Source organism: Amblyomma mixtum, chromosome 10 (assembly GCF_055824585.1).
Source record: "Amblyomma mixtum isolate Tamu chromosome 10, ASM5582458v1, whole genome shotgun sequence".
Lineage (NCBI taxonomy): Eukaryota > Metazoa > Arthropoda > Arachnida > Ixodida > Ixodidae > Amblyomma > Amblyomma mixtum.
Genome location: NC_143021.1, coordinates 114,971,576 through 114,996,559, shown reverse-complemented (window position 1 = coordinate 114,996,559; position 24,984 = coordinate 114,971,576). Strand labels below are relative to the sequence as shown.

Genomic DNA, 24,984 nt, shown 5'->3' with positions numbered 1-24,984 from the left:
AGGAGTGGGGTACAGACATATCGACAAAAATGACAAGTGCGTTGCAAAAGAAGCAGCTAGTGAACAGAGCAAAAACCAGAATATACAACATAAAATCGATTACAAAGGCAGAGAACATGTAATGACATCGAACCTGGCAGCGAACGAAGGTATCGGACTTGGCCCAAAACAAGGATAGATAAGAGCCCTATACATCCTTTGGAGCTTGTAAAAATAAACTTACCGATTCGCAATTGACAACGTCAGCAGGTAAACCATTCCACTTAGTGATAGTATGGGGAAAGAACGAGTACTTAAAAACATTTGTTTTACATGAAAACGCGGCAACTTTCTTAGTATGGTAAGAGCGTGTCGGGCGTCGAGATATGTGCTCAACTAAAATTCTTTCCTCTATTGTTAGTTTATTCTGATAATACAGGTAGTTCTGCATCCGTAGTAGATACGCAGGATGTACGATACACATGATGCGGGTCATACAGGACAGGAAACATGCGTCTTCATTGTCGTTGCTGTTGTGCATCCGTAGTAGATACGCAGGATGTGCGTTACATATGATGCCGGACATGCGGGAGAGAAACTGGGCACAACCTCCTTCATCGTTGCTGTCGCTGCTGTGCAGGGCCCTGCTGTACGGGGGCATGCGGGAGTCCAAGCAGCCGGAGGTGGTGCTGCAGGACACCCCCCTGCGGGCCTTTGAGCTGCTGCTGCGCTACATCTACACGGGGCAGCTGCGCCTCTCGGGGCTGCAGGAGTGCGTGGTGCTCGAGGTGCTCGAGCTGGCCCACCAGTACGGCTTCCTCGAGCTGGAGGCGGGCGTCTCGGGCTACCTGGAGCGGGTGCTGGGCGTGCGCAACGTGTGCCGCATCTACGACCGGGCCTGCCTCTACCAGCTGGCGCCACTGGCCAGGGCGTGCCGCCGCTTCGCCGACCGCCACGCCCCGGCCATCCTGCAGAGCGACGCCTTCCTGCAGCTGTCGCCCGTGCGTCCTCCTCGCTCGTATCACAGCACTGTACTCTGTTCCAGCAGGCAACACTGCGGAGGTTGCTGAAGTAGTGCATCCGCGAAACTACCATATTACTCCGCCACGCATCATTCATTCTTCTCGAAACTCCGATCATTGTTTGCACAAATACAAAGAGCGGTATAAAAAATTGGCGGGGGCTTAGCTTTGGTTAAGCCTGGTAGGTTGCGAAAGCAGGTGTTTTATACTGCATATTGTAACGGCGAAGTAACGGCGTATTGTAATGGACGGCGAAGTAGGGCTCGCGCCGTGAGGAATCTGTCGCCTTTGCTGCCCCAGCTTGCCTGGCCCTCTCTGTCTTCGTGCCTGCTATTAAAGCCCCCTTCGTCAGCAAGTACGCTGCAGTCTGGTGGAGGTGCCGGGTACCTGCGAGCCCTACTTCGTCGTCGTCGCCCTGCTTTGTATGCACCATCTGGCAATGCTAGGTGGCAATATGCAGCGCCTCCAGTGGGAGGAGCGCAGCGCACCGTGCCAAGCGGCCGCCATTACCCGACGAGCCGAGTTGGTAGCCCGTCTCTCACTCCTGGTATGACATCACGCTGTGACCTCAATAGGCATGGTATGACGTCAGGGGTCATTCTAAAGGTCAGACGTGCCAAGTGGCCCCCGCTACGCGAAAGGCCATTCATGGGAGTATTGCTTTCGCAGTAAAAGATGTGGTAGCATTGAAAATGATGGTTGGTCGAAGCTGTGAGGCGCTAAGTGTTCGGGATCTCTGGCCATAATTTTCACGGAGAGTGAACTGCTTTTTGGTCGCGGATTTAGTAGAAGCGATTCGCCCTACCAACCGCGTATCATACCACCACATGTACTGTTTGCTTCTCGAAATCTCAACGAGTCGCTGGACGAAAATGTGGCAAGAGGTAAAATGAAGTCCGGGAGGTGCCAGTCAAGGCACTTAAGATTTGTTGCTACGAAATATGCTTGTGTTCGCTTTGGTTGTATGGCGAACTACTTTTTGCGCACATACTTAGCCGGCGCGAACACTCGCGCTAGCTTTGGCAGCGGTTGCCTGCTATGTATGAAATGGAGTATAGCTGTATCAGGCTTTGTTGTCAACATCGTCCCGTCTGCACGCCCTATTCCGCATGGCACAAGTAGACAGCTCTGTACATTTGTACAGTACAGTCTACTACTAAAGGGAACATGCAATTGCGTGGCCTCCGCACTTGGCGAAGTGCTCCCGCCGAGGACTTGCGGAAACTGCCGGCAAAATGCGCTTGTGCAGTAAGCATGGCGGCTGGTCTTTCAGTTCATGCATCTGATTCTGCCCATTCTAGCCGCTTCTAGGCAGCAGGGCTTCGCGAAGCGTGGGGGTAACGCGATCCCATGTTCCCTTTAACAGTGGACCGTACTGTACAAGTTGTCAGCTCGGGGGCACAGCTGCTCTGTACTGTGCTCACCATCCTGCGAAGGCCAGCTTTATTTGGACCAGAGGTGCCATCCCGTGGCCCTGATGCAGTGTACACTTCCCCCCGGCCACGAATCTGCCCAATTACTTATAGCCTACTGTGGCTATTGGTGTTGTATAAGTGGCAGCCCCATGTGTCACTTTGACAGTCGCTTCGCAGACCAGCTATGTTTGGATACAACTCAAGAACATAGGGCCCCTCAAAGGACACCTTCCAGCCGATGGCATGGATCAGTCGTCTTGACTCATCGTTAATCTGGTTACAGTCGCCAACCGATTTTTCGGACTCGGCGGGACCCGAAAAATGGTCCGATAATCGAACAGTCCAAAAAATCCGCGAACTTAAAAAAGAAACTTCTCTGCGTAAAACCACCTTTCAAAATTATGAAAATCGTCGCTCCCCATGTTCCGTCCACAAGCGATAATATTAGACTCTATCTGAGTCATAGTCCGTGCTTTCTTCATGTCCGCGCCCTAGCACACCTTGATACCAGATAAGCAAACAAGGGAAGGGGAATGAGGGGCTCGTTATAAATATGAGAGAGCCAACAGCCACAGAAACCAAGGAGCACAGGGGATTTTTTTTAATTTATTTTTTTTTGTGGTGTTGATCAAGTAAGAATATTACTGAATATGTTGTCGCTTAAAGCTAATTGATTAGAAAAGCAGAAGAAAAAACAACCACATGCCGCCGGTGGGATCCGAACCCACGACCTCCGAATTACGCGTCCAGTGCTCTACCTCTGAGCTACGGCGACGGCTGTCAGCTCTTCTGCTTTTGGGGGTATTTATGTTTACAAGTAACCTAACCTTGAGAGTGTTCATCAGCGCCACCCACATTCGTAAGCGGCGGACGTAGAACGTCCTGAGTTACCGCAGGTGTGACGTAGAACGTCATCGAACGGAGAGGGTGGAAGCTGTGTGAGAACCCTCTTATGCTTCCTATGGCATCAAGGCTGCCAGAACCGAGGTCCTCGCTCCGCGGTCATGCCTCGAATGAATGAATTCGTTAATGAATGAATTCGTTGTGCAAAGCAAGAACAGTCAGTTTGCATGGGGCAATGACGTTCGCAAAGACCAAGAGGTAACCCACAGGAAGACCCGGGCGAAAGTGAGCGCCTTCAAATGCAGTCCCTCCCCCCGTCTACCGCATTTGCAGCCCTGCACTGTGGGGGGCGTCGTCCAAGCCGTGGCAGACACTGCAGCTGTCCCGCTGTACTGTTTTCAATGCAATCACACGTCCTTTGTAGGCCATCTCGATAGCAACGGAGAGCATCCCATTATCTCGAATGGCAACGATGGAGAACAAATAGCCAAGCCTAGCCAAGCCAGTCCGATTGCGCCCGCCGATTCCGTTTAAATCCAAGATGGCGCCCTTCACAGTGGCCAATAAAAAAAAAAAATTCCCTTTCGCTCCTTGGTTTTGATAGCTGTTGGCTTCCTTCGTATGTGTTCGTACTGAGTGTTGTGTGGCTTAAAGAAAACTGAAAATAAAAAAAGAAAAACAAAACAAAAAATACCTCGATTTAAATGCTGCTTGTTTAGGCTAAAATTGTGCACAGGTGGCATTTAGTGGTAAGGTTTTTTCTTTTTTTTTGTGGTGCGTTTGGGTGTGGTTCTTGCCTGAATCGGTGCGAATTGAAAGTCTTGCCAGTACAGCCATTACAAAATTGTTTTTTTTGTTCTGGCGTCGCTGCATACGATGCGGACTTTCAATCAGTTCTCACTGGTCCAGCAAGTACGTGTCCCAGATGTAGTATAAAACAAAGCATACCACTAAACCCACTTCTGTGTGAAATCTGAACCAGAACAAGTGAACAGGTTAGCTGATATTTATTTGAAATACTGCCAGTCTCTGGTTGAGACCTTAGCAGGTGGGCATTACATGTATAATACAGGGTAAAGGATAAACATTTCAAAAAGCGGCTGTACAAAGGACAACAACAATGTAGACAATTCATAGCTCAAAAAAAACTGAAAAGAAGTTTGACAGATTTCCACAAGCAATTCAAAGAAAAAAGCATGCTAGTTCAGAAACATAAACATAATATAAACATGGACATAACACATCGTATACTCCTTGAAGTTGAAAAAAAAAAAGCTTTCTAACCACAACTCTAGTTTTAAAACGCGCCTTCTAGTTCAGAACAAAAATTTGAAAATGAATCAGCGTTAGTTATAGATGCGTCTAGACGGTTCCATTCCCTTGTTGCTAGCGTGAAGAAAGAATATTTGAAAGTGTTACTGTGATAAGGATATTCGGTTAGCATATACGCGTGCTGGTTTCTTAATGCACGTTTTTGTGACAATGAAATGTACTTTGATGAATCAATCTTAAAAGTGTTGTTAAGAAGCTGATAAAGGAATTTTAGTCGCGTGCGCTTTGCCCTTGTTGATAGTGTTTCGAGCCCGTTGTGTTGGTGAGCTAGTTGTGTTGGCGAGTCAGTTTTTATGCGAAGCATATTACTCGCACAACCGAGCTCTTCCTTGCTGCGCCGCGCACGGCCGCGTTGCTACCACTTGACCTTCATCGGCGCACCACGTGATATGACGTCACAAGAGCTGTGAAAGCTGGGGCCTCGTGCGGACGCGCAGCCTCCGCCGGCGGCCTAACTCCCGCTCCTATTGCTAGGAGATACTGACGTCACGCAAAAGGCGACGCACTCGTTGAGTCAGTTGAGCAGCGACATGTCGGCCAGGGAGAGGGCGGCTCGCCAGACCGCAAAGCGCAAGTTACAAAGAGCCACGGGAACGGGAGAAGAACGAGAAGTACGGCTTGCCAAGCGACGTGCACAGTATGCAGCTAGACGGCAGCGTTCGACAACCGATGCCGAGGTGAAGGATGAAGCTTCGAGTACTTCTACTCGGTTCGAGCGGCGAAATGCTACCAAACGGAAAGTGCGTGCTGAAGAAACTCCTGAACAGCGGGAACTTTTAGGCTACTATGCTTCGCATCCTAGGTTTAACCATAAGCTAAGCCAGGCCATTTTTTGTACTTGTTGTGAATAAATCTCACTGCTTTATGTTGAATTTTTTCAAGTCGTGAAATATTGGTTACAGACTGAGGAAACCAAACAGTGTTAGCATATTCTAGAACAGGTCTGGCAAACGTTTTATAAGCTAAAAGTTTAGTCTCAGTTGGCGTAAGACGAAGACACCTTTTAAGAAAAAACAGCTTTCGTAATGCAGTTGAAGTGATGTTGTCAATGTGTTTGCCCCACCTAAGATCGTTAGTTAATGTAACTCCTAAGTATTTGTGTTCGTTGACGAAGGCCAGTGGAGTACCATTGATGTTATACGAGAAATTTGATGGTTGTTTTTTTCTAGTTACTGCAATTGCTACAGATTTCACCTTGTTAATTGACATTTGCCAGTCATTACACCAGTCCAAAAGTTTTTGCAGTGATCTGTTAAGTATGGCATGATCTTCATGGCTTATGATTTCTCTGTAAATTATACAATCGTCTGCAAAGAGTTTCATGTTACAGGTAGTGTCGGTGGTAATGTCGTTAATAAATATAAGAAACAACAGTGGCCCAAGGACAGAGCCTTGAGGAACTCCGGATGTAACTGGTACCGTTTCAGATTGAATGTTGTGATACAAAACGAGTTGAGAACGTTGCTGCAAGAAATCTTCAATCCAAGCCATAAGTTCCCCATCACCGATGTAACCCCGTAGTTTTACGATTAGTTTGGAATGGCATACGCAGTTGAAGGCTTTGGCAAAGTCGAGTAATATGATGTCAGTTTGGCTGTTATTGTCAATACCTAAAGCTAGGCCATGCACAACTTCAGTTAATTGAGTAACTGTTGATAAGCCGCGGCAAAATCCATGCTGATGAGGCGATAGTAAGTTGTTGTGCTCTAGAAACTCTGTTCGGTGCTTTGAAATTATATGTTCTAGTAGTTTACATGCAGTACTAGTGACTGATATAGGCCTGAAGTTAGAAACCAAAGAAGTATTGCCTCATTTATGGATCGGTAATACCTTGGCGACTTTCCAGTCCTCTGGTAGTCTGGAGGTGGCAAGAGATTTACGATAGATTAGACCTAGGTACCTGCTGCAGGGTTCAGCATATCGTTTTAGAAAAGCGTTTGGAATTTCATCTGGGCCACTTGCTTTTTTACTGTCCAGACCGAGCAGAAGATTAAGAACACCAGCATCGGTAACATAAGAACACCAGCGTCGGTTAAAAAATTTTTTTAGGCATTGTAGACGCCAAATTTTTGCTTCCATGTTTTCTTATTTCAAATAATTCATCAATATAGTACATGGATCACCACATGGTATTTGCTTTCGGCCACTAAGTAGTTTATAATTGAATCTCGTGCTGACACAGTTTCAGTTTTGGTTCCATCAACCAAAGCAAGCTGTAGTGCCGGAGCTCCCATTTCGCTGGCTAGCTTCTCTGGAAACCAGTGCTGCGCGCTTGCCGACGCTCCAAGCAGGCCCAGACTCTAGCGGACATGTCCCGGCTTGCAGTGTGACTCATACCGCCCCCGCGGCGCCGACACGGACCCTTCCTCCTCCCCTCCTCTCCGTCGGTGCGGGCTCCTCCGGCGCCTCTCGACCATTGGTCTAATTTGAACGGTGGCCAGTGCCGTGACCTGATTGGAGGATTTGAACTGCTGGCTGCCGCAACGGACACGGGCGGCTTTAAAAACGGAGCCACGGTGAACCCGCGCAGCAGACGGGCAGCAGAAGAGCCATCACGCCGGAGCTACGCTCGCCGCCGGGGCCGCCCTTCTTCTTTGTGCTAGCCCGTGGTGCTCTTGACCCTTTTATCATGTAAAAGCCCTTGTACATACTGTACATAAAAGTCATTTGACTCTCCGTCGCCTCGACCGTTTCCTGGCTCGGACACCCATTCCCAACAGGGCGAAGTGGGTGAGAGAACAAACACGGGTTAATGACATCCTAGTTGAAATGAAGAGGAAGAAATGGGGGCTTGGGCAGGGCATGTAATGCGAAGGCAAGATAACCGCTGGTCCTTTAAGGGTAACGGAGTGGATCCCAAGAGAAGGCAAGCATAGCAGGGGGCGGCAGAAAGTTAGGTGGGCGGATGATATTATGAAGTTTGCGGGGATACGGTGGCCGCAGCTGGCAAAGGGCAGGGTTAATTGGAGAGACATGGGAGAGGCCCTGCAGTGGGCGTAGTCAGGCTGATGATGATGATGAACCAAACGATGCCTGTGACGTGTAGTTGGTCACTTGAGGCACGAAAAAAAGCTGATATCCAACTGCTGATACTTGGTCTGTTTTCATTCCAGCTCTTCAAGCAGGCTGGTCTAAGTGAGTGAATTCAAACTGCATATCCATGTTCATATTGCAGGTTTTTTTCATGTGTCACATGACAGAGATCAACTGCACATCAAAGCCATCGTTCACTTGACGAAACTGAAACAGGATGAGAGAAGAAATTCAGTTGGGAATTGTTTCGCTGTCGCAGCAAACACCACATCAGGATCTGTGTATTCTAATATCTAATGCATCATTTGAAAGAATTTCCGCGCATTTTAGGTTTAATTTTATATCCTACTACTTTGTTTGTCACATATTTCGTATTATTTGGGTTACCTGATGTTAATTTGATGTCAAACTTGTTATTTTCGTTCTTTTTTATGTTAACATGCTTTTGTATGCTAGCTTCACACCACTGTCTTTCCCCACCCCTTATGTAATGCCGCCGCGGTGGCTCAGTGGTTATGGTGCTCGGCTGCTGACCCGAAAGACGCGGGTTCGATCCCGGCCGCGGCGGTTGAATTTCTGTGGAGGAAAAATTCTAGAGGCCTGTGTACTGTGCGATGTCAGTGCACGTTAAAGAACCCCAGGTGGTCGAAATTTCCGGAGCCCTCCACTACGGCGTCTCTCATAGCCTTAGTCGCTTTGGGACGTTAAACCCCATAAACCAACCAACCAACCCTTATGTAATGTCCCAGGTGGGACCTTTAAGGGTACAATTCTAGTCGCTTCATTCTTTCAAACTATGCCAGAACAGCAAGCATCAGTGCCATGAAATCTAGCCGTAACTTACCATCCTTATCATCATCATCATCAGCCTGACTACACCCACTGCAGGGCAAAGGCCTCTCCCATTTCTCTCCAATTGACGCTGCTGTCCTTCGCCAGTTGCGGCCACCGTGCCCGCGCAAACTCCTTAATCTCATCCGACCCCCTAACTTTCTGCCGCCCCCTGCTATGCTTGCCTTCTCTTGGAATCCACTCCGTTACCCTCAAGGACCAGCGGTTATCTTGCCTTTGCATTACATGCCCTGCCCAAGCCCATCCTTATCATCATGTCGCAAAATTTTTCGCCTGTGCCTTTTTCACAAATTGGTTGGTTGGTTGGTTTATGGGGTTTAACGTCCCAAAGCGGCTAAGGCTATGAGAGACGCCGTAGTGAAGGGCTCCGGAAATTTCAACCACCTGGGGTTCTTTAACGTGCACTGACCATCGCACAGTACACGGGCCTCTAGAATCTCTCCTCCAAAGAAATTCTAGCCGCCGCGGCCGGGATCGAACCCGCGTCTTTCGGGTCAGCAGCCGAGCACCATAACCACTAAGCCACCGCGGCGGCTTTTTTCACAAATTATTCTATCACCTGCAGTTTCATGCTGAACTTATCTCACCACCTCAGGACCTATCACCAAACTAAATCACATTCATGAGGTTGACATCCCTTTCTGCAGATCAAAAACTTTTTTCCAGTCATTCGTACCATGCACATTGAATGACCACTCATTCAACTTCACCTTCCTTCCTTTGACGGCCGCCATCACCCATCATCATTTATTCAAGAATGTCATAGCTAACATTGTCTAACTAAGATTCATTTTATACAGTGTTATCGTTTTTTCCCCCCTTTTTTCTATTTTCTTGAATGCCTTAGCTAATAAAGTATGTGTAGAAGTCATGCTTGTACCTTGTCTGTTTCCTTAACTCCTGTTTGTTGGTTAAATTTTTTTTGTTTTGTAACCACTCCTCTCTGTAATGCCGTAATGGCCCTGAGGGTGTGATAAACAAATAAATAAATAAATGACGATGATGATGATGAAGAAACGGTGCAAATAAAATGAGGCGTCTCCTTTCAGTGACACAACGCTCGGTGTGTGAACACAGTGAGGAAGAGCTACATGGTTTTCCCCTGACACGCGTAGAATTTGTCTGGGAGACGAAAATGAGTTTATTGCCGAGAGAATTCGGTTTTAAAATTTTTTGCCAAAACCTGCCCTGACTTCCTGTTTACCTGCACTGCAGTCGGTCCTGGAGGAGATGATTGGGCGGGACTCGTTCTTTGCTCCGGAGGTGGACATCTTCCGGGCCGTCTGTTCCTGGGCCGGTCACAACCCGAACGTCCAGCCCCGGCCAATCCTGGACAAGGTAAAGGACCAGCGTTCCGAGTACCCCGTCCCCCGTCCCAGAAAGTCATTTGGTCTGGGAAGGACTAGTTGCGTTGCAACGCAAGGATCCGACAAGAATACGGTGCAGAAAATTTGAAGGGAGCAGAAAATTTGTTTGTCTTATGATATACAATTAGGATAAATTGATTTGTGAGCAGTACACTTTTTGGCATCTCCAGCACTGTTTCTATGTTGTACTGAAATATTTCACGCAGAAATAAACTTTAAGCGCTCCAAACAAAATCTACACGTAGAGAGTGTGTGCTCGCTTAGAATTTTCAGGCTTGTTTTCTCGAAAGTTTGTTCTGAGCTTAATACCTTGCCCGTGGAAAGCATGGAAAGCATGGAATTTTACCCCGTTTGGTTTGTTGTGATCACTGAAATGTGGTCTGCGTCGAGAGTCTCAGAATTACTATTTAGGCTCGCATGTTTTTATTGCATGGTAATTAGAGCATGATACATTCTAGACATGAAGAGAAGGTGCATATTGTCTCCTTTAACCCTTTGAAGGTTTTTGCCGAATATGTCCCACAAGGTCTTTGCCGTACGGGTACGGTTTCGATCTTCCGTTTGAAATTTTGCGCCAAAAGAACAATGTGTGCTCACTGGGGGGTGCTGCCACCTCTTGGGACTTACAAGAAGTGTTTGAATTTTGTGCTGCCTTCTTACGGAGATAAGCAGAACTTATGTCTAGCTTTAGCGCGGTGGCACACACTGCGGCAACACACCCTTTTGTAGTTTTGGTTTCGCCGCGTGATCGCAACGGAGTCACGCGAAATTTGAGTTTTCTTTTTGTCAGCACTATCTTGCAGGGGCTGCCGAAGTTGATTTCTATCTTTATTGGCGCTGCTCTTAGCTTGCTTGCCACCGTTGCTCGCGAGGTATTCTCGCCCTCTGTGGCAACGCGCCTACGCGGTTTCGATTCCGCCGCGGGATCGCAACGGAGTCACGCGAAACGTGTTTTCTCTTTGTGGGCACTGTTTTGCAGAGGCGGCGAAAGTTGATTTCTATCTTTATTGGTGCTGCTCTTAGCTTGCTTATCACCGTTGCTATTCTATTCTATTGAACATTTTCCAGTTGTGAGTGATGCTGTCACCAAAGTACTGTTCCTAATTTTTGTTACTATTTATTCTCGATTATATACATTTTGTAGATTCAAGATCCGCAATAAAGTAATTTGACCACCTGGGAAAGTTTTCTTCAAAATAATTTGTCCCTCAAAGGGTTAAAAAAAAGAGCAGAGAAGCTAAAAAAAAATTTAGAGTGTCTTGTTTACGCCACACGTCTTAGTAAATATATTGCAAGCATCTACAGACCTGTAGCCTGCTTTTTTTGTCATGCGAGGCATTCCACAAGTAAGCAACATGGGGACAACACATGAACAGTGATCAGAGGGAACCTATTAGAGGTGTAATTGTGAAACTTTATACCTGATTGTATGATGCTGTTTTCAATTCAATTCATATTTATTTACCAGAATACTGGACGGTCTCCAGGGCTAAAAGTTGCAGCCAGCAACTTGACTGGGCCCTGGAGCCGTCTACAAAGGCAACAGCAGACGTCGGTTTCGAGCAGCACAAGAAAATATTCACAACGCTATGAACAAAAATGCACGAGGAAATAGAGACATGGTAGAATATTTGTTATTGCAATGATACTCTCATTTACAACTGTGAAAAGTGTATTCGTAGTTGCTTTGGCGATTTGAAGGTTACTTGTTTGAGTTTATTTAGCAAGACCGGTAGGTTGTGTTTTAATGATTGCAGTTTGTACTGAGTGCGAAAAAATGGAACGAACCAGGGTTGGGAAATTCGAGTTGAAGAAGTAGCTCTAGGCTGCAGCAGCGCTAGAGAAAGAAGGAAACTTTGAGTGTCATGTTGAGAAAAATAGAAAACATGCAACAAGCGATGTTCACAGTGATGGTCAAAGCTAACAATATCATATTCTGCAAATAAATGTCTTGCTGTAGACTGACGGTCAATGTTAGCCAGTCTGCCAAATTTCATCGCTCCAAGTGGAAAACTAGAAAAGTTGCCTTTGATCCCCTCATCCCCCCTTTAAAGGTGCACTGAAGAGGATTCTGAACTTGTCTTTTTGCCGCAGGAACTCGATCTACACGCTCCTAGCATTCTTAGAAACTGTGACTTATTGCCCTGTATGGCCGATTTCCCTAATTGAATCGAATTAACGTCCGGCTCCCGCCCTTTTTTTTTTAATTCTGCCTCGTACGATGGGCGGAGTCGACCAACGCGTGAAGTACCTTTCAGCCAGCTCCGTGGAGGCTTTGCTTTCGCTTTATTTTGTTTTTTAGCTTTCCATGAATAAATAGTTTCATTCGCAGATAATATAGCCGCAAAATAAGCCCACAGAAATAAAAAATACGTGCGGACTATTTGCTACTACGGACTACTACGTATTACTCCGCCGATGGCAGAGCGGCAAGCCGCCACGGGACTGGGTGAAAGGCACTCCACGCGTTGGTCGACTCCGCCCACCATACGAGGCAGAATTAAAAAAAAAAAAGGCGGGAGCCAGACGTTAATTCGATTTAATTAGGGAAATTGGCCACACAGGGCAATAAATCGAAGTTTCTAAGAATGCTGGGAACGTGTAGATCGAGTTCCCGTGGCAAAAAGACAAGTTCAGATTCCTCTTCAGTGCACCTTTAAGGTGCACTGAATGTTTTCTTTTGAACCTTTAAGGTGTTTAATCTGCACACTATATGAGAGCGCAACGGAGTCTCTCTGTCAAGTTTGGGGGGGTGCAGTGTTCTTGTTTTGAGTGGGTGGTCTTCTTCCCCTGCAGGTTCGGCTTCCCCTGCTGACGGTGCAGGAGCTGCTCAACGTGGTGCGCCCCACGGGGCTGGTCTGCCCCAACACCCTGCTGGACGCCATCAAGCTCCGCACGGAGACACGCGATGCCGACCGCCCCTACCGGGGGTGCCTGCGTCAGTCTCCCTCTCTTCTTCCTCTCTCCTCACTTTTCTGTCCTCCCTCTTGCGCAGCTACTGTGGACCACCCCATAGTATTTATCAGGAGACTGCGAAGTAGTTCGATGTGTGGGAGCAGACAAGCTGATGTGTTACCTAGAAGCCCGAGTACGGTGCACACACGCTAGCAACGTGCCTCCAGCCAGCACACCAGTCCTCACGAACGTCTGCCTCAAGCGGGTTAAAGGGGGACACTGGTCTTTGAGACAAAGAAATGACAGAAAAATCGATTCTCAAAAAAGGACATTCATGGGATGTACAGCCATTATCTTCCAACTGTACCAATTTTTTCCTTCAAGAAATCAGCATTTTGGCTACAACATTAAATTCACATCATGTGGTTCATACTGAAAACTGCGCAAAAAAAACCGAAGACACAGAACGAGAAGGCATGACACGTTCTGTGTCTGTGTCGTTCTGTGTCTTCGTTTTTTTTTTTTTTTTGCGCAGTTTTCAATGAATTCCTACCAACTAGCCCAGTTTACCGTTCTTATCATCATGTGCGCTGGATTTATGCTGCAGCAGTCAGTTTAATGGCGTGGAAATTTTGGGCTTCTGGCTGTCTCAGTGTGTCGATGTCTCAACATCTAGGACAGACAGAGATGTCATACTGTTTGCTAAGGGAAGCTGAAGGCACAGTGTGTGCCATAATCGAAGCAGATTTGTTCAATCGCACTTCAAAAATTTATATAATTTCGCAAAGTTTATCGATGCACTACATGCACACCTTGAACATAGATATTCCAAGTGCTGTAAAACTACCAATGAGGGTAAAATGGAAAAGTGGTTTTGATTATTGCACCCTTTACTCACCACACTATGTAGGCATAAATTAAAATTATTTTTTATAGGCCAGTTTTTATTCCACCGAGGTACTGATAACTGACTGAATAAAATTAATTATCTTTCGAACAGACTAATTTATGAGAAAGGTAATTTCATTGTTGAAATCAGTATAGATAAACTGAGTAAGGTGGTGCAGTTTCATTAGGATTGAACAAAAAATAAGGAAAAATAGATCTAAGACCGGTGTGCCTTTTCAAGGCACAGATCCTTGCCTTCCTTTTAAGGCAGAAGCCTTTAATGCCTCATAGTTGTAAGCAGAAGTTGTCGACAGAAATGTCACGCTTTTCAATTGGTAGAAACGGTCGTGACGTCACAGTGCGCGAATTTCAAACGGGGCCAATTGTACTTTGGCTACTAACCATGCCACCAATTAAAGGGATTGTATAGTGATGCTCCAAGTTAGTGGGACTTACTTAACCAATTAGCCTAAATAACCTTTCTAGTCAGACCAGATAAATAAAACCGAGTAGGAAATTGGCCGAGCTCGGGAATCGAACCCCGGAGTCCGGAGTGCGAGACGAGCGCGCTACCACTCCGCCATGCCAGCTCGATGGTTTGGAATGAACAAAGGCGTGTCTAGGGAATATGGTGTCTTCGTTCACTCCCATCTTCCTCCCTTCCCGTTACGGCGAGGTTTAGGTGTCCACCGAGATATGAGAGACAGATACATTTCCTTTCCTCAAAAACCAATTTACCCACGAGCAAGGTGTAGAACCTTTCCTCAAAAAGCGTTGCATTCAAAGGGCAACGCATCGCGCCGAACGGGTGGTGGTGTTCCCTGGGCTGCCTGGTAGCGCTGTCGCTGTCGCGTTCGCGTTCCACTCCTGTCGCGTTCCACTCCTAAAGGCGAAGCTTAAGCGTCATTAATTGATTAATCATTGAACCAACAAAATGTGAAGTGAACAATCGCGTAGCAGAATGCAGCACTCAGGCTTTCGCCTTTCACCACTTTCGCCGCTAAAGTTCCTCGTAATTTTTACGCAGCCTTGAGATGCAGTAATTTAGTTCAGCCGAATGGCCTGTGTGTCATGCGGATTGAGAGAAGTTCACAAACTGCAGTTTACACACACAAAGCTTATCAGGAATATATGTGTGAGACAAAAAAAAAAGGTTATCTCGCACCTCGTGGTCACGGTGGTGATTGGAGTTGACGGCAGTGCAGTTGCAGCAGAGACGTGTACAAGGGACGGCAGACGATCACATTCACGTGAGGTACCCGAGGGGCTGAATTCCCCAACTGCCTGTACGGGTTGAAGCCCACCCTTTTAAACCCTTCTTTCTTTAACAACGTTGAAATTCGGGCTTGTTGGTTCATACTTCGGAGCAATAGCGCAAACCGGACAAGGGACCGAGAACGAGAAGACACACACAGCGCTGTGTGTCTTCCCGTTCTTCTCGCTGTGTGTGTGTTCTCGTTCTTGGTCCCTTGTCCGGTTTGCGCTATTGCTCCGAAGACTTCTTTCTTTCTTTCTTTCAAAGCACACATGTAATTACACAAAGACCCTCAAGAATCCTTAGCCAGAGGCTAGTCATGGATCCCAAAATGAATACAAATAAGTCTACTGACGACTCAGGAGATAAAAAAAAAGACATACCGTATTTGCACGATTGTAAGTCGACCTATTTTTCAAATTTTGAAAATCCGAAGTTGGGGGGTCGACTTGCAATCGAAACCAAAGCATCGCACTATAAATTAAAGGCGAGACAAACGAGATATCAGTGTGGTTGCATTTTTGCTACCCGGCTCTGTTGCATCGCTCTTGGTGCTGACCTTGAGCAGCTGCTGTGTCAACGCGCAGAACCGGCATCCCCGCCCCGCGCGAGGCGGCCGGCCGATGGTAGCTGTCGATAAGCAGCAAACCAGCACCAATCCACTCCCCACACGTGGACGCAGATTGCGTTTGCTGATAAGCGGCGGCGGACCGATAACGCATTCACGTTCTACTCGTAATAGGCGTCGTCCAAGTTTTTTTTTTTTTTTTTTTACTTTCAACCACGCACTCAGCGCCCAAGGGAGTGTCAGTAGTTGATGGAAGGGCTGCTGTTCCAATCGTGGCGGCATGCCCACTCGGAACCTCAGCGGCGCCAGGGAGTGTCAGTAGCCGACGTAATAGCCGACGGCGCTCGCGCGTAGTTTCTCTTTGGCTCTGATGCATTCGACTACTGCCGGCTGCGTTTCACAAGTTTTTAATGTAGTGCTTCGTCATTCGTCATTTGTGCTCCAGGTCTGGTGAGCGACCGGTGCCCGTTCACGGCTACATTCAAGATGTCTGTCATTCTTTATGCCGAAGAAACAAACTGCACGCCGGGCCGCAAGTTCGACTTTCGCACTGAGTGATACAGGAGTGGCAGCTACAACGAGGCAAAATTTTCAGCTGTTCCGCGCGACGTCATGATGTGGCTGTTTGCGAAGTGCAGGATTTCGCTGCATGACGATGTTAGAACGACGAGCTGTGGGACCGCAGCAGCGATTACGACGGCAGCACTAGCGAGGACGATGGCGCAAGTGTGGACGAGTAGACCAGTGACTAATACATTTTTGTTTTGGAATGTGCCCGCGGGCACTCCCTGTGCGGCAGCCGATAGCGGCTGGTGGTAAGCGGAGGCCACAGAATAGTACTGTCGCGTTCTACTATTAAAGGTCAAATTTAAATCACCTCCAAGTTTGTTTTTTTTTTTTTTCAGAATTGTGATGTGGGGGGGTCGACTTACATTCGAGTCGACTTACAATCGTGTAAATACGGTACATATTTGTCGGTGTAGAAAATTGCAATACAAATCAACATTATACAAACTGAAACACTATCGAATGACATACATATTACCAAAGAAAAAAGAAAGGTCATTCTACATTCAGACTGCCACATTCAATAGATTAACCGTAATATGCCACGCCACAGACGCATATAGTGTCGCTTCACTGAGACACTTCTATGCGAACGAAAAAATTCTTCAATGCTCAAATGTATTAGGTGAAAATGTGGCTGAGCATGGGATAGCATTCCAAATTTTGACACCACCAAAACTGAGACATCGATGACCATAATGATTGTTAGGTATTGGAAGTACAGTCAAAAGTCCATTTAACGAAGGTATCCTAATTCCCCCTCAGACGCCCATAGGGTTCAATGCTTTGACTAACCCGAAATAACGAAACCGATTCCGTGATCTGTCCCGATTTAATGAACCTTTTTTCGAGAAATAAAGGTGAAAAAGTGTTAATTTTTGGTCTATTTTGTAGACAGCACCCCAAAATTTATTGATTGCGAGTCAGCGGTAACAGCGCGGAGCATCTTCGGCCCGCCGCTTTTTTCAAACTGCGCGGCGCAAAACGAGTTTTAATTTTGAGTTGAGCTCATGAGATGACGCCAGCAGTAAAAAAGTTTCGTGCCACATTTCATAGATGGCGCTGTTGCAGTTCGCGTTTTTTTTTGTGTGTGTTTGTGTGTTGTGCTCTGTGTTCGCTCTTGTGCGGATATTTCCCCGTGCCTTTGAACGCACGTCTTTGTCAAGCTCAGCTTGTTAGGCCTCCATCAGTCTAGCCTTGCTATCGTGAACGCGGACGTGGTGTGTGCGAGCAAGCGCGCCGCTAACCGTCCTGACTAGCAGATGGAGCCCTGCAAGAAACGAAAAAGGCTTACCCTGGACGAGAAAGCGGACATGATTTGTGCTGTGACAAGTGGACAGAAGAAATGTGACGTGGCTGCAGCACGTGGCATTCCAGCGAGTACTCTCTCCACAATATTGAAAGGGAAAGATGACATCCTCCGCGCCACTTTGTCGGGGAATCTCTTGCGCAAAAAAACGCTGAAGACTACTCCTCAAAGCAAAATGGAAGAGGCCCTCTTCGCCTGGTTTATGGATTTGCGGGCGAAGAATATTCCCGTGAGGGGAGACCTGCTCCAACAAAAAGCTCGCTCTGCCCCGCTGCGGTGGCTCAGTGGTTACGGTGCTCGGCTGCTGACCCGAAGGACGCGGGTTCGATCCCGGCCGCGGCGGCTGAATTTCGATGAAGGCGAAATTCTAGAGGCCCGTGTGCTGTGCGATATCAGTGCACGTTAAAGAACCCCAGGTGGTCGAAATTTCCGGAGCCCTTCACTACGGCGTCTCTCATAGCCTCAGTCGCTTTGGGACGTTAAACCCCAACAAACCAAACCAAACCAAAAAGCTCGCTCTTTTGCGTGCTTGCTGGGCGACAACGAGTTCAAGGCAAGTCCCGGCTGGCTGTCGCGATTCAAAGAACGACACGGCATCGTCGGGAAAGTGCTCAGCGATGAAGCGAGCAGCGTAAGCATGGCTGTAGCCGGCGACTGGCAGTCTGAAAACGTGCCCGACATTCTGGGAAAATATGCCCCCAGCGACGTCTACAACGCCGACGAGAGCGGTCTGTTCTACCAATTGCTGCCTAAAAAAACACTCGCCCTGAAGGGGCAGGCGTGCCACGGCGGCAAACACAGCAAACAAAGGCTGACTCTTTTGCTGTGCGTCAACATGGACGGCACCGACAAACGAGGCCCGCTTGTCATCGGAAAGAGTGCGAGGCCGCGCTGTTTTAAAGGCACCAAAAAGCTTCCTGTGAAGTATGTTGCCAATTCAAAGGCTTGGATGTCGCGGGCCATTTTCGCTACATGGCTGAAGGAATTTGACAGCGACATGTGTCGCCAAAAAAGGAAAGTGTGCCTGTTGCTGGGTAACTGCACGGCCCACTACGTTTCAGAGGTCGAGCTGACCAGCGTGGAGCTCCGCTACTTCCCCCCAAACGCAACGTCCGTGGTTCAGCCCTTGGATCAAGGGATAACTAATAGCGTGAAGTGCGCATACAAGCGTCGAGTCGTCGACAGAGTTCTCCTCAACCTGGAGCTGAAGCACGAGACGAAAATATATATTTTTATGGCGATTGAGATGGTGGCGGCGGCTTGGGGAGCACTGAGGCCGTCGATAATTGTCAACTGCTTCAGGACTGCCGGTTTCTGTACGCTAGGCCCTGAAACTGCCGAAGCTGGTCCGGACTGCGCGAGCGCCGTGCACGAGGATGAAGATGCTCGGGAACACCTTCACTCAGTGGATGAAGTGCCCACAGGCATAAGTTTCTCCGACTACGTGAACGCCGACGCAAACGCAGTCACAACGGAAGTTTTGACTGATGCCGATATGTTGCGGCTTGTAGGAAGCGTGGAGGGAGTGACGGCTGAAGACGCTGACGACGACCCTGCAGGTGCCGAAGCTCCCGTGCCGACACCAGGTCAGGTGATGGATGCTCTCGATCTGCTGCGACATTTTGCCGGCGCACACGAGGGGACGGAAGACGCGCTGGACGCACTTCAGACCTACGAGAAATCGGTGCGGCCGTTGCTCACAAAGCGCACGCAGGCAAAGATCACCGACTTCTTTGGCGGAAAATAAATTTGTAGTCCCCTCGGGCCTTTCTTGTTGAGTAACAATTTTTGTTGTTTCTTTTCATACGCGCTAGCGGCGCCGGTCGTTTCCGCGGTCTGCAGTTTCATTTTGGGAGCATTTACGCTTCACAAATATGATGCTGCGGTAGCTTTCTGGATGCCGCCATACCATATAATTGAATGTACCGAATTATGTGCCCAAGAAATGCCTCATTCAATTTAACGAAGTTCTCGATTTAACGAAATAATTCACGGCTCCCCTCAACTTCGTTAAATCGAGTTTTAACTGTAAGAGGTTTCCGTGAGCGGCTGAACGAGAACTGAATGCAGGGGCCTCGTATGAAACTAAAGGAAAGGTGTTAGGGTTGCAAATAACATTGTTTACAAAAATTGCTAAACTATAGTCTGTTAGGTTAGTTAGTGGCATAATGTTATTTTGTTTAAATAAAGGCTGCAATGGAGTTCTAGGTGCATCAGAATTGATCATTCTAAGAGCCCTTTTTTGCAGCCTTACCACGGGATCAATATACGATGGGTATGTAAGGCCCCAGGCCTCAATACAGTATGTCAGCTGTGACTGAAACAAACTGAAATATTGTTACGTGGCGGCCAGCCGAAGAATGAGACGTGGTGAACGATGGCTATGAAATGATTTAATGGCCGCTGGCCTAGCGCGGGCGCTCCGTCCCGCGCCACTGCCAGCTTCGTCTTCGTCACACTACCCGGGGCCTCCGAGCGATCGTCCCGATCGGTGACGAACAGACGGCGAAATGGCGATGGTCTTGAGTGGGGGGTTGAACAGGATGTCGAAGATGGTGCAGTGCTGGCCGCCACGATGAGAAAGATGAGAGAATGAGTCCCGGTCCACGAAGCATCCGCGCCGTACGGTGCCAGGAGCTGACGGCCGAGGTCTCTGGACGCACCGAACAGCGGGGGCAGGGGGGCGGTGCCTTCACGTTTGTGTCTTGGGTCAGTGCGGTCTTGGGTCGGTGGGGTCTTGGGGCGGTGGGGTCTTGGGTCCGTCGGGTCTTGGGTCGTCGTGTCGTGTGGTCTGGGCGGGGGACGGGGCTGGGGCACGGCCGTGCGGCGCTGACCAGGTACTCATGGCCGACGTCCACGGCAGGCCCCGGACGCCGAAGCTCCGTGACCAGGATGGCGATGAAGGGACCCCCGCACCTCACACCAAATGTAACGTGGCGGCCAGCCGAAGAATGAGACGTGGTGAACGATGGCTATGAGATGATTTAATGGCCGCTGGCCTAGCGCGGGCGCTCCGTCCCGCGCCACTGCCAGCTTCGTCTTCGTCACAATATAATGTTTTTAGCATATTAGTTTTTAGTGTGTTCATCAAGGTTGTGCAGCGTGGCTGTCAAGGCCACGAGCTGTCACGTCAGTGCTCTGAGGACGCTTTTGGAACATGTTCGAACGTGGGAGTGGCCCACCCATATTTTCCAGGATTTAGGAGGCAGCTTGCAACACCGCGCCTAACTCATTTTGTATCAAAGTCGCGATGAACGATGCTTTGGCCTGTCCTGTTAGCTGTACAACATCTCATTAAAGTTAACTTACATTTGATATCCGCAGCACCTTCAGCGATGGAAGCCATGCGAGAGGCACTGCAATCCTTCGTTTGGCCAGGGTGGATTCGCTGCATGGCAGCAGTGTTGCGTTAAAAATATGCGCACTCACTTTTGGCTATCCACAACTACACCCCACATTCTCCACATCGCGCTGTTTTACATCTCCATGTCGCCAGTGCTGTCAGCAGGTGCCTGAAGGCACACAGGTGCATTGACCGCATGCACAAAAAGTGATTGTGGGAGTGTCGTTAGGTGAAGTACTACTTATAGGGGTGCAGCGCACTGTTCGATATATCCAGTGTTGCACTGAACGGAAGCTCAATGAATGCAAACAGTAGTGGTAGCCTTTTGCACGGGTTTTCCAAGGGAATATTTTGACTATGATATAAACAATTCGATTGCATCCATTATCAACTCTGCTTGCTTTGGGAGAAATGCCAGCTTATCCAAATGCCATTTTAGTGAAGGGTCAACAAGAAGGAAACTATGTCGGTTTCACCAAAGGCAGCTTGCTTGTAGCTTCCTCTCTTGCGGAAACATCAGCATTTGCAGCGGTGATGTTTCTGAATTGCAGTAAGGGCTGAACTGCACACGTCTCAGGGGCTCAAAGCCCAGCACAAACAAGCAAAGGGGACCAGTGCAGTTTGCTATGATAGCGGTAATGTTTTAGTACGATAGCACTTCGGTTATTGTCTGCATAAACCAGCGGGTTTCTGCATAACGAAATTCCCTGATTAGTCGAGAGGGTCCTTGACGTCATCAGCACTGCCAAATTTGAAATTCTGAGGACTAAAACCTTCAAGTACCTTCCATTGGATTATCGTGCGGGATTATACTAACTTGACCCCTCTTCCACTTTAATCCACCGACTAATCCACCCCAGTTCACCCTTGAATCCCTGGGAATCCACCTTAACCACCTAATCCCCCCAGTAATCCACTTTAATCCATTTTCTGGGGTGGGCCTACAAATCCCCTCTAATCCACCTTAATCCATTTTCTGGGGTAGTCCTCCTTAATCCCCCACTATAATTCACCTTAATCCATTTTCTGGGGTGGGCCTACTTAATCTTCCACTAATTGACCTTCATTTTCTGGGGTGGGCCTACTTAATTAACACTAATCCACCTTAATCAATTTTCTTTGGTGGGCCTACTTAATCCCCCACTGTAATATACTCTAATTCATTTTCTGGGGTGGACCTACTTAATCCCCCACTAATCGACCTTCATTTTCTGGGGTCGGCCTACTTAATCCCCTCTAATTCACCTTAATCCATTTTCTGGGGTGGTCCTACTTAATCCCCCACTGTAATCCACCTTAATCCATTTTCTGGGTTTTCCCTAAGAGTGAGTAAGGGTTTGTGCCTGTGCCTGTGCTGCAGTGCCGGGGGAGAACGTGGCCACCCAGCTGCACGGGGCCCAGGTGCTGCAGGGGGAGATGCGGTCGGCCCTGCTGGACGGGGACACCCAGGGCTACGACATGGAGCGGGGCTTCACCCGACACCCCATCGACGAGGCCGCCCAGCAGGGGATCCTGGTGCGCCTCGGGGCCCCCTGCATCCTCAGCCACCTGCTGCTGCTGCTGTGGGACAAGGACAACCGGGCCTACTCCTACTACGTCGAGGTCTCCGTCGACCAGCAGGACTGGGTGCGCGTGGTCGACCACTCGCGCTACCTCTGCCGCTCCTGGCAGCGGCTCTACTTCAAGCCCCGCGTGGTGCAGTACATCCACATCGTGGTGCGTTCCTCCCTCCTCCTCTGAGGCTTTGGGCACTTGCGGTTGTTGTGCCTGCACTAACCCCTCTTCTTGGGCTAGTTGGGGCATATACAGTCTAGCCCGTTTATAACGAAGCCACTTATAGCGAAATAGCGGTTATAACGAAGGGATTTCAATTTCCCATTCCCATTTTTGCATTTTCAATACATTTTGGGTCCGGTTTTAACGGAAGTAAATAAGAGCGCGTCAGCGGATATAACGAAGAGATTTAATACCAACCGAAAAATAATCTGCCAATCAACACATTTTTGCGTCCTTGAGGCGATTTTTTCCGCGAAAATAAGAGCAAAATTCGGCTGACGGCGTCCTTTCGTGGCGTCGTCTGCTCTCCTGCAGAGCGAAAGGTTGCTTGACTGCATCACATGCAGTGAACCGGGCTAGACTGTACTTGAGGTAGGGAAAAACTAGAGCCAAACCATGCACACCACGAGAAAAGAACGAGCACGAGACGCAGGCACTTGTGTCTCGTCCTTGTTCTTTTCTCGTGGTGTGCATGGCTTGGCTCTAGTTTTTCCCTACCTCAAGTATGCCTGCACATTGCAAATTCCTGCGCCCAGTGAGGCGCATGTAGAGTGAAGCCTCAATAATCCCAACTCTGTTATCCTGGATAACTCGAAGGATATCTTGGGTCTCATAACTTCTTAGGTAAATTTGACTGGATAATTTGAGGTGAGGGCCTGCAACAGCTCGGTTGATTTGAAGATCTGGGGCGCTATGCAAGTTATGCCCGATCCCCATTTCGCCACAAACTGATAAGTGACGGCCGCTTCGAGCCGCAGTGTTGTGCCGTAGAACGATATGAGTGATCAATATGTGGAGCACCCTGTCCCAAGCACTTCCAGCAGAAAAAGGAATCTAATTTATGGTACTCACCTATGGGGCAGAAACAGGGAGGCTAACGAAGAGGGTTCAGCTTATGTTAGGGACAATGCAGCGAGCTGTGGAAAAGAAAAATGATAGGTGTAACATTAAGAAATCGGAAGAGGGCGGAGTGGGTGAGAGAACAAACGCGGGTTAATGACATCCTAGTTGAAATCGAGAGGAAGAAATGGGCTTGGGCTGGGCATGTAATGCGAAGGCAAGATAACCGCTGGTCCTTAAGGGTAACGGAGTGGATTCCAAGAGAAAGCAAACGTAGCAGGGGACGGCAGAAAGTTAGGTGGGCGGGTGAGATTAAGAAGTTTGCGGGGATACGGTGGCCGCAGCTGGCAAAGGACCGGGTTAAATGGAGAGACATTGGAGAGGCCTTTGTACTGTTCCTCCCCTGTCCCTTGCCAGTTGCAGCCACCGTGTCCCCGCAAGCTTCTTAATCTCATCCACCCACCTTACTTTCTGCCGCCGTCATGTTTGTTGTGAGTCGGCTTGACTGTGTGTGTAGGAGTTTTTCCTCAAGCGACTGTGGGCCGCGGTGGCTCAGTGGTTACGGCGTTCGACTGCTGACCCGAAAGACGGGGGTTTGATCCCGGCCACGGTGGTTGAATTTCAATGGAGGTGAAATTCTAGAGGCCCGTGTTCTGTGCGTTATGTCAGTGCATGTTAAAGAACCCCAGGTGGTCGAAATTTCCGGAGCTCTTCTGTCACAAAGTGCGTGCATGCTTGTCTTCCTTTTTTCTTTTGCGACCGAAGTGGCCACGGCGCCCGTTCTTCGCAAGCATGTCGCGACGCAGCGGCGATAATTTTGCACCCCTCGCGGGGCCAGTTGACTGCTCGAGACATGGGAGGGTCAAGGCTACTCCGCCCCCTCCCTGGGATTATTGCCGGGAAGCGAGTGCTTTCACGAGGTACAGACGGGAAGCGGCCGGTTGAATGCCCCCACCCCCTATTCCCGATTCCCAACCTTCGAAGGCGTCTCGTTAGGACCGTAGCTCTCCTTTGCGTCCCCTTCAGTTTCTTCGTGTTTCTTCCCCCTTCTCAACATCTGTAAATCGTTGGTGCACGGGGCCGAGAGGATTCGTTTGTTTTTGTTTGTTTTTTGTTGTTTGTCACTGGAACACGGTGGCGGGAAAACCGCGAGCGAGGAGTTGGCTTGGAGATTTCGGTGCGTGCGGACGTGTGTGAGGTCAGCCAGGGAAGTGGTCGGCAAGCGAGCTAAGGCGGGGGTCTGACGCGTAGAGCGCGGCAACGGCGGCCCGAAGACGCGTGGCCCAAGTTCGCCCGTATCCGCAACCCCCCATCAGCCCCGCGCGCTTCCGCAGCCCGACACTCCCTGCGACCGGACCTTGCCACTACGCAGCTAAGCCACCGTTTCTCACCACTCGCTTTGCTCTTTTCTTTGTTTTGTCGCTGTTCTCGTCCTATTCTTTTGTACAGTATTGCTTTGTTGTTGTAACGTGCTGTATAGTAATCGCCCTGTTGTTTTCCTTCTTCTTGTTAATAGTTGTTTGTGCTGCTTTCTCATTCTGTGTTTGTAATTTGCGTCGCGCTTATGTATTGACGCTACTTCGTTGGGCTTTGTTTTGTAACTTTCGTATTGTTCTTTGCCCAAGTAAAGGTGCTTGCTTACTAAAGAAACTTTCCTACGCCTCATGCCTCCGGTCAAGGGCTAATCAGGCGTGGCCCCT

At 48.6% G+C, this 24,984-nt stretch overlaps 1 protein-coding gene across 1 annotated transcript in view; it reads left to right on the top strand.

Moving 5' to 3' along the window:
* LOC149326722 (BTB/POZ domain-containing protein 9-like) overlaps window positions 1-24,984 on the top strand; it is a 65,762-nt gene that overhangs the window by 24,046 nt on the left and 16,732 nt on the right. Inside the window, exons 3-6 of the mRNA XM_089562741.1 lie at window positions 620-980; window positions 9,692-9,814; window positions 12,640-12,781; window positions 22,029-22,384. Of these exons, the coding sequence (XP_089418867.1) occupies window positions 620-980; window positions 9,692-9,814; window positions 12,640-12,781; window positions 22,029-22,384 (982 nt within the window). The remainder of the gene's footprint in view (window positions 1-619; window positions 981-9,691; window positions 9,815-12,639; window positions 12,782-22,028; window positions 22,385-24,984) is intronic.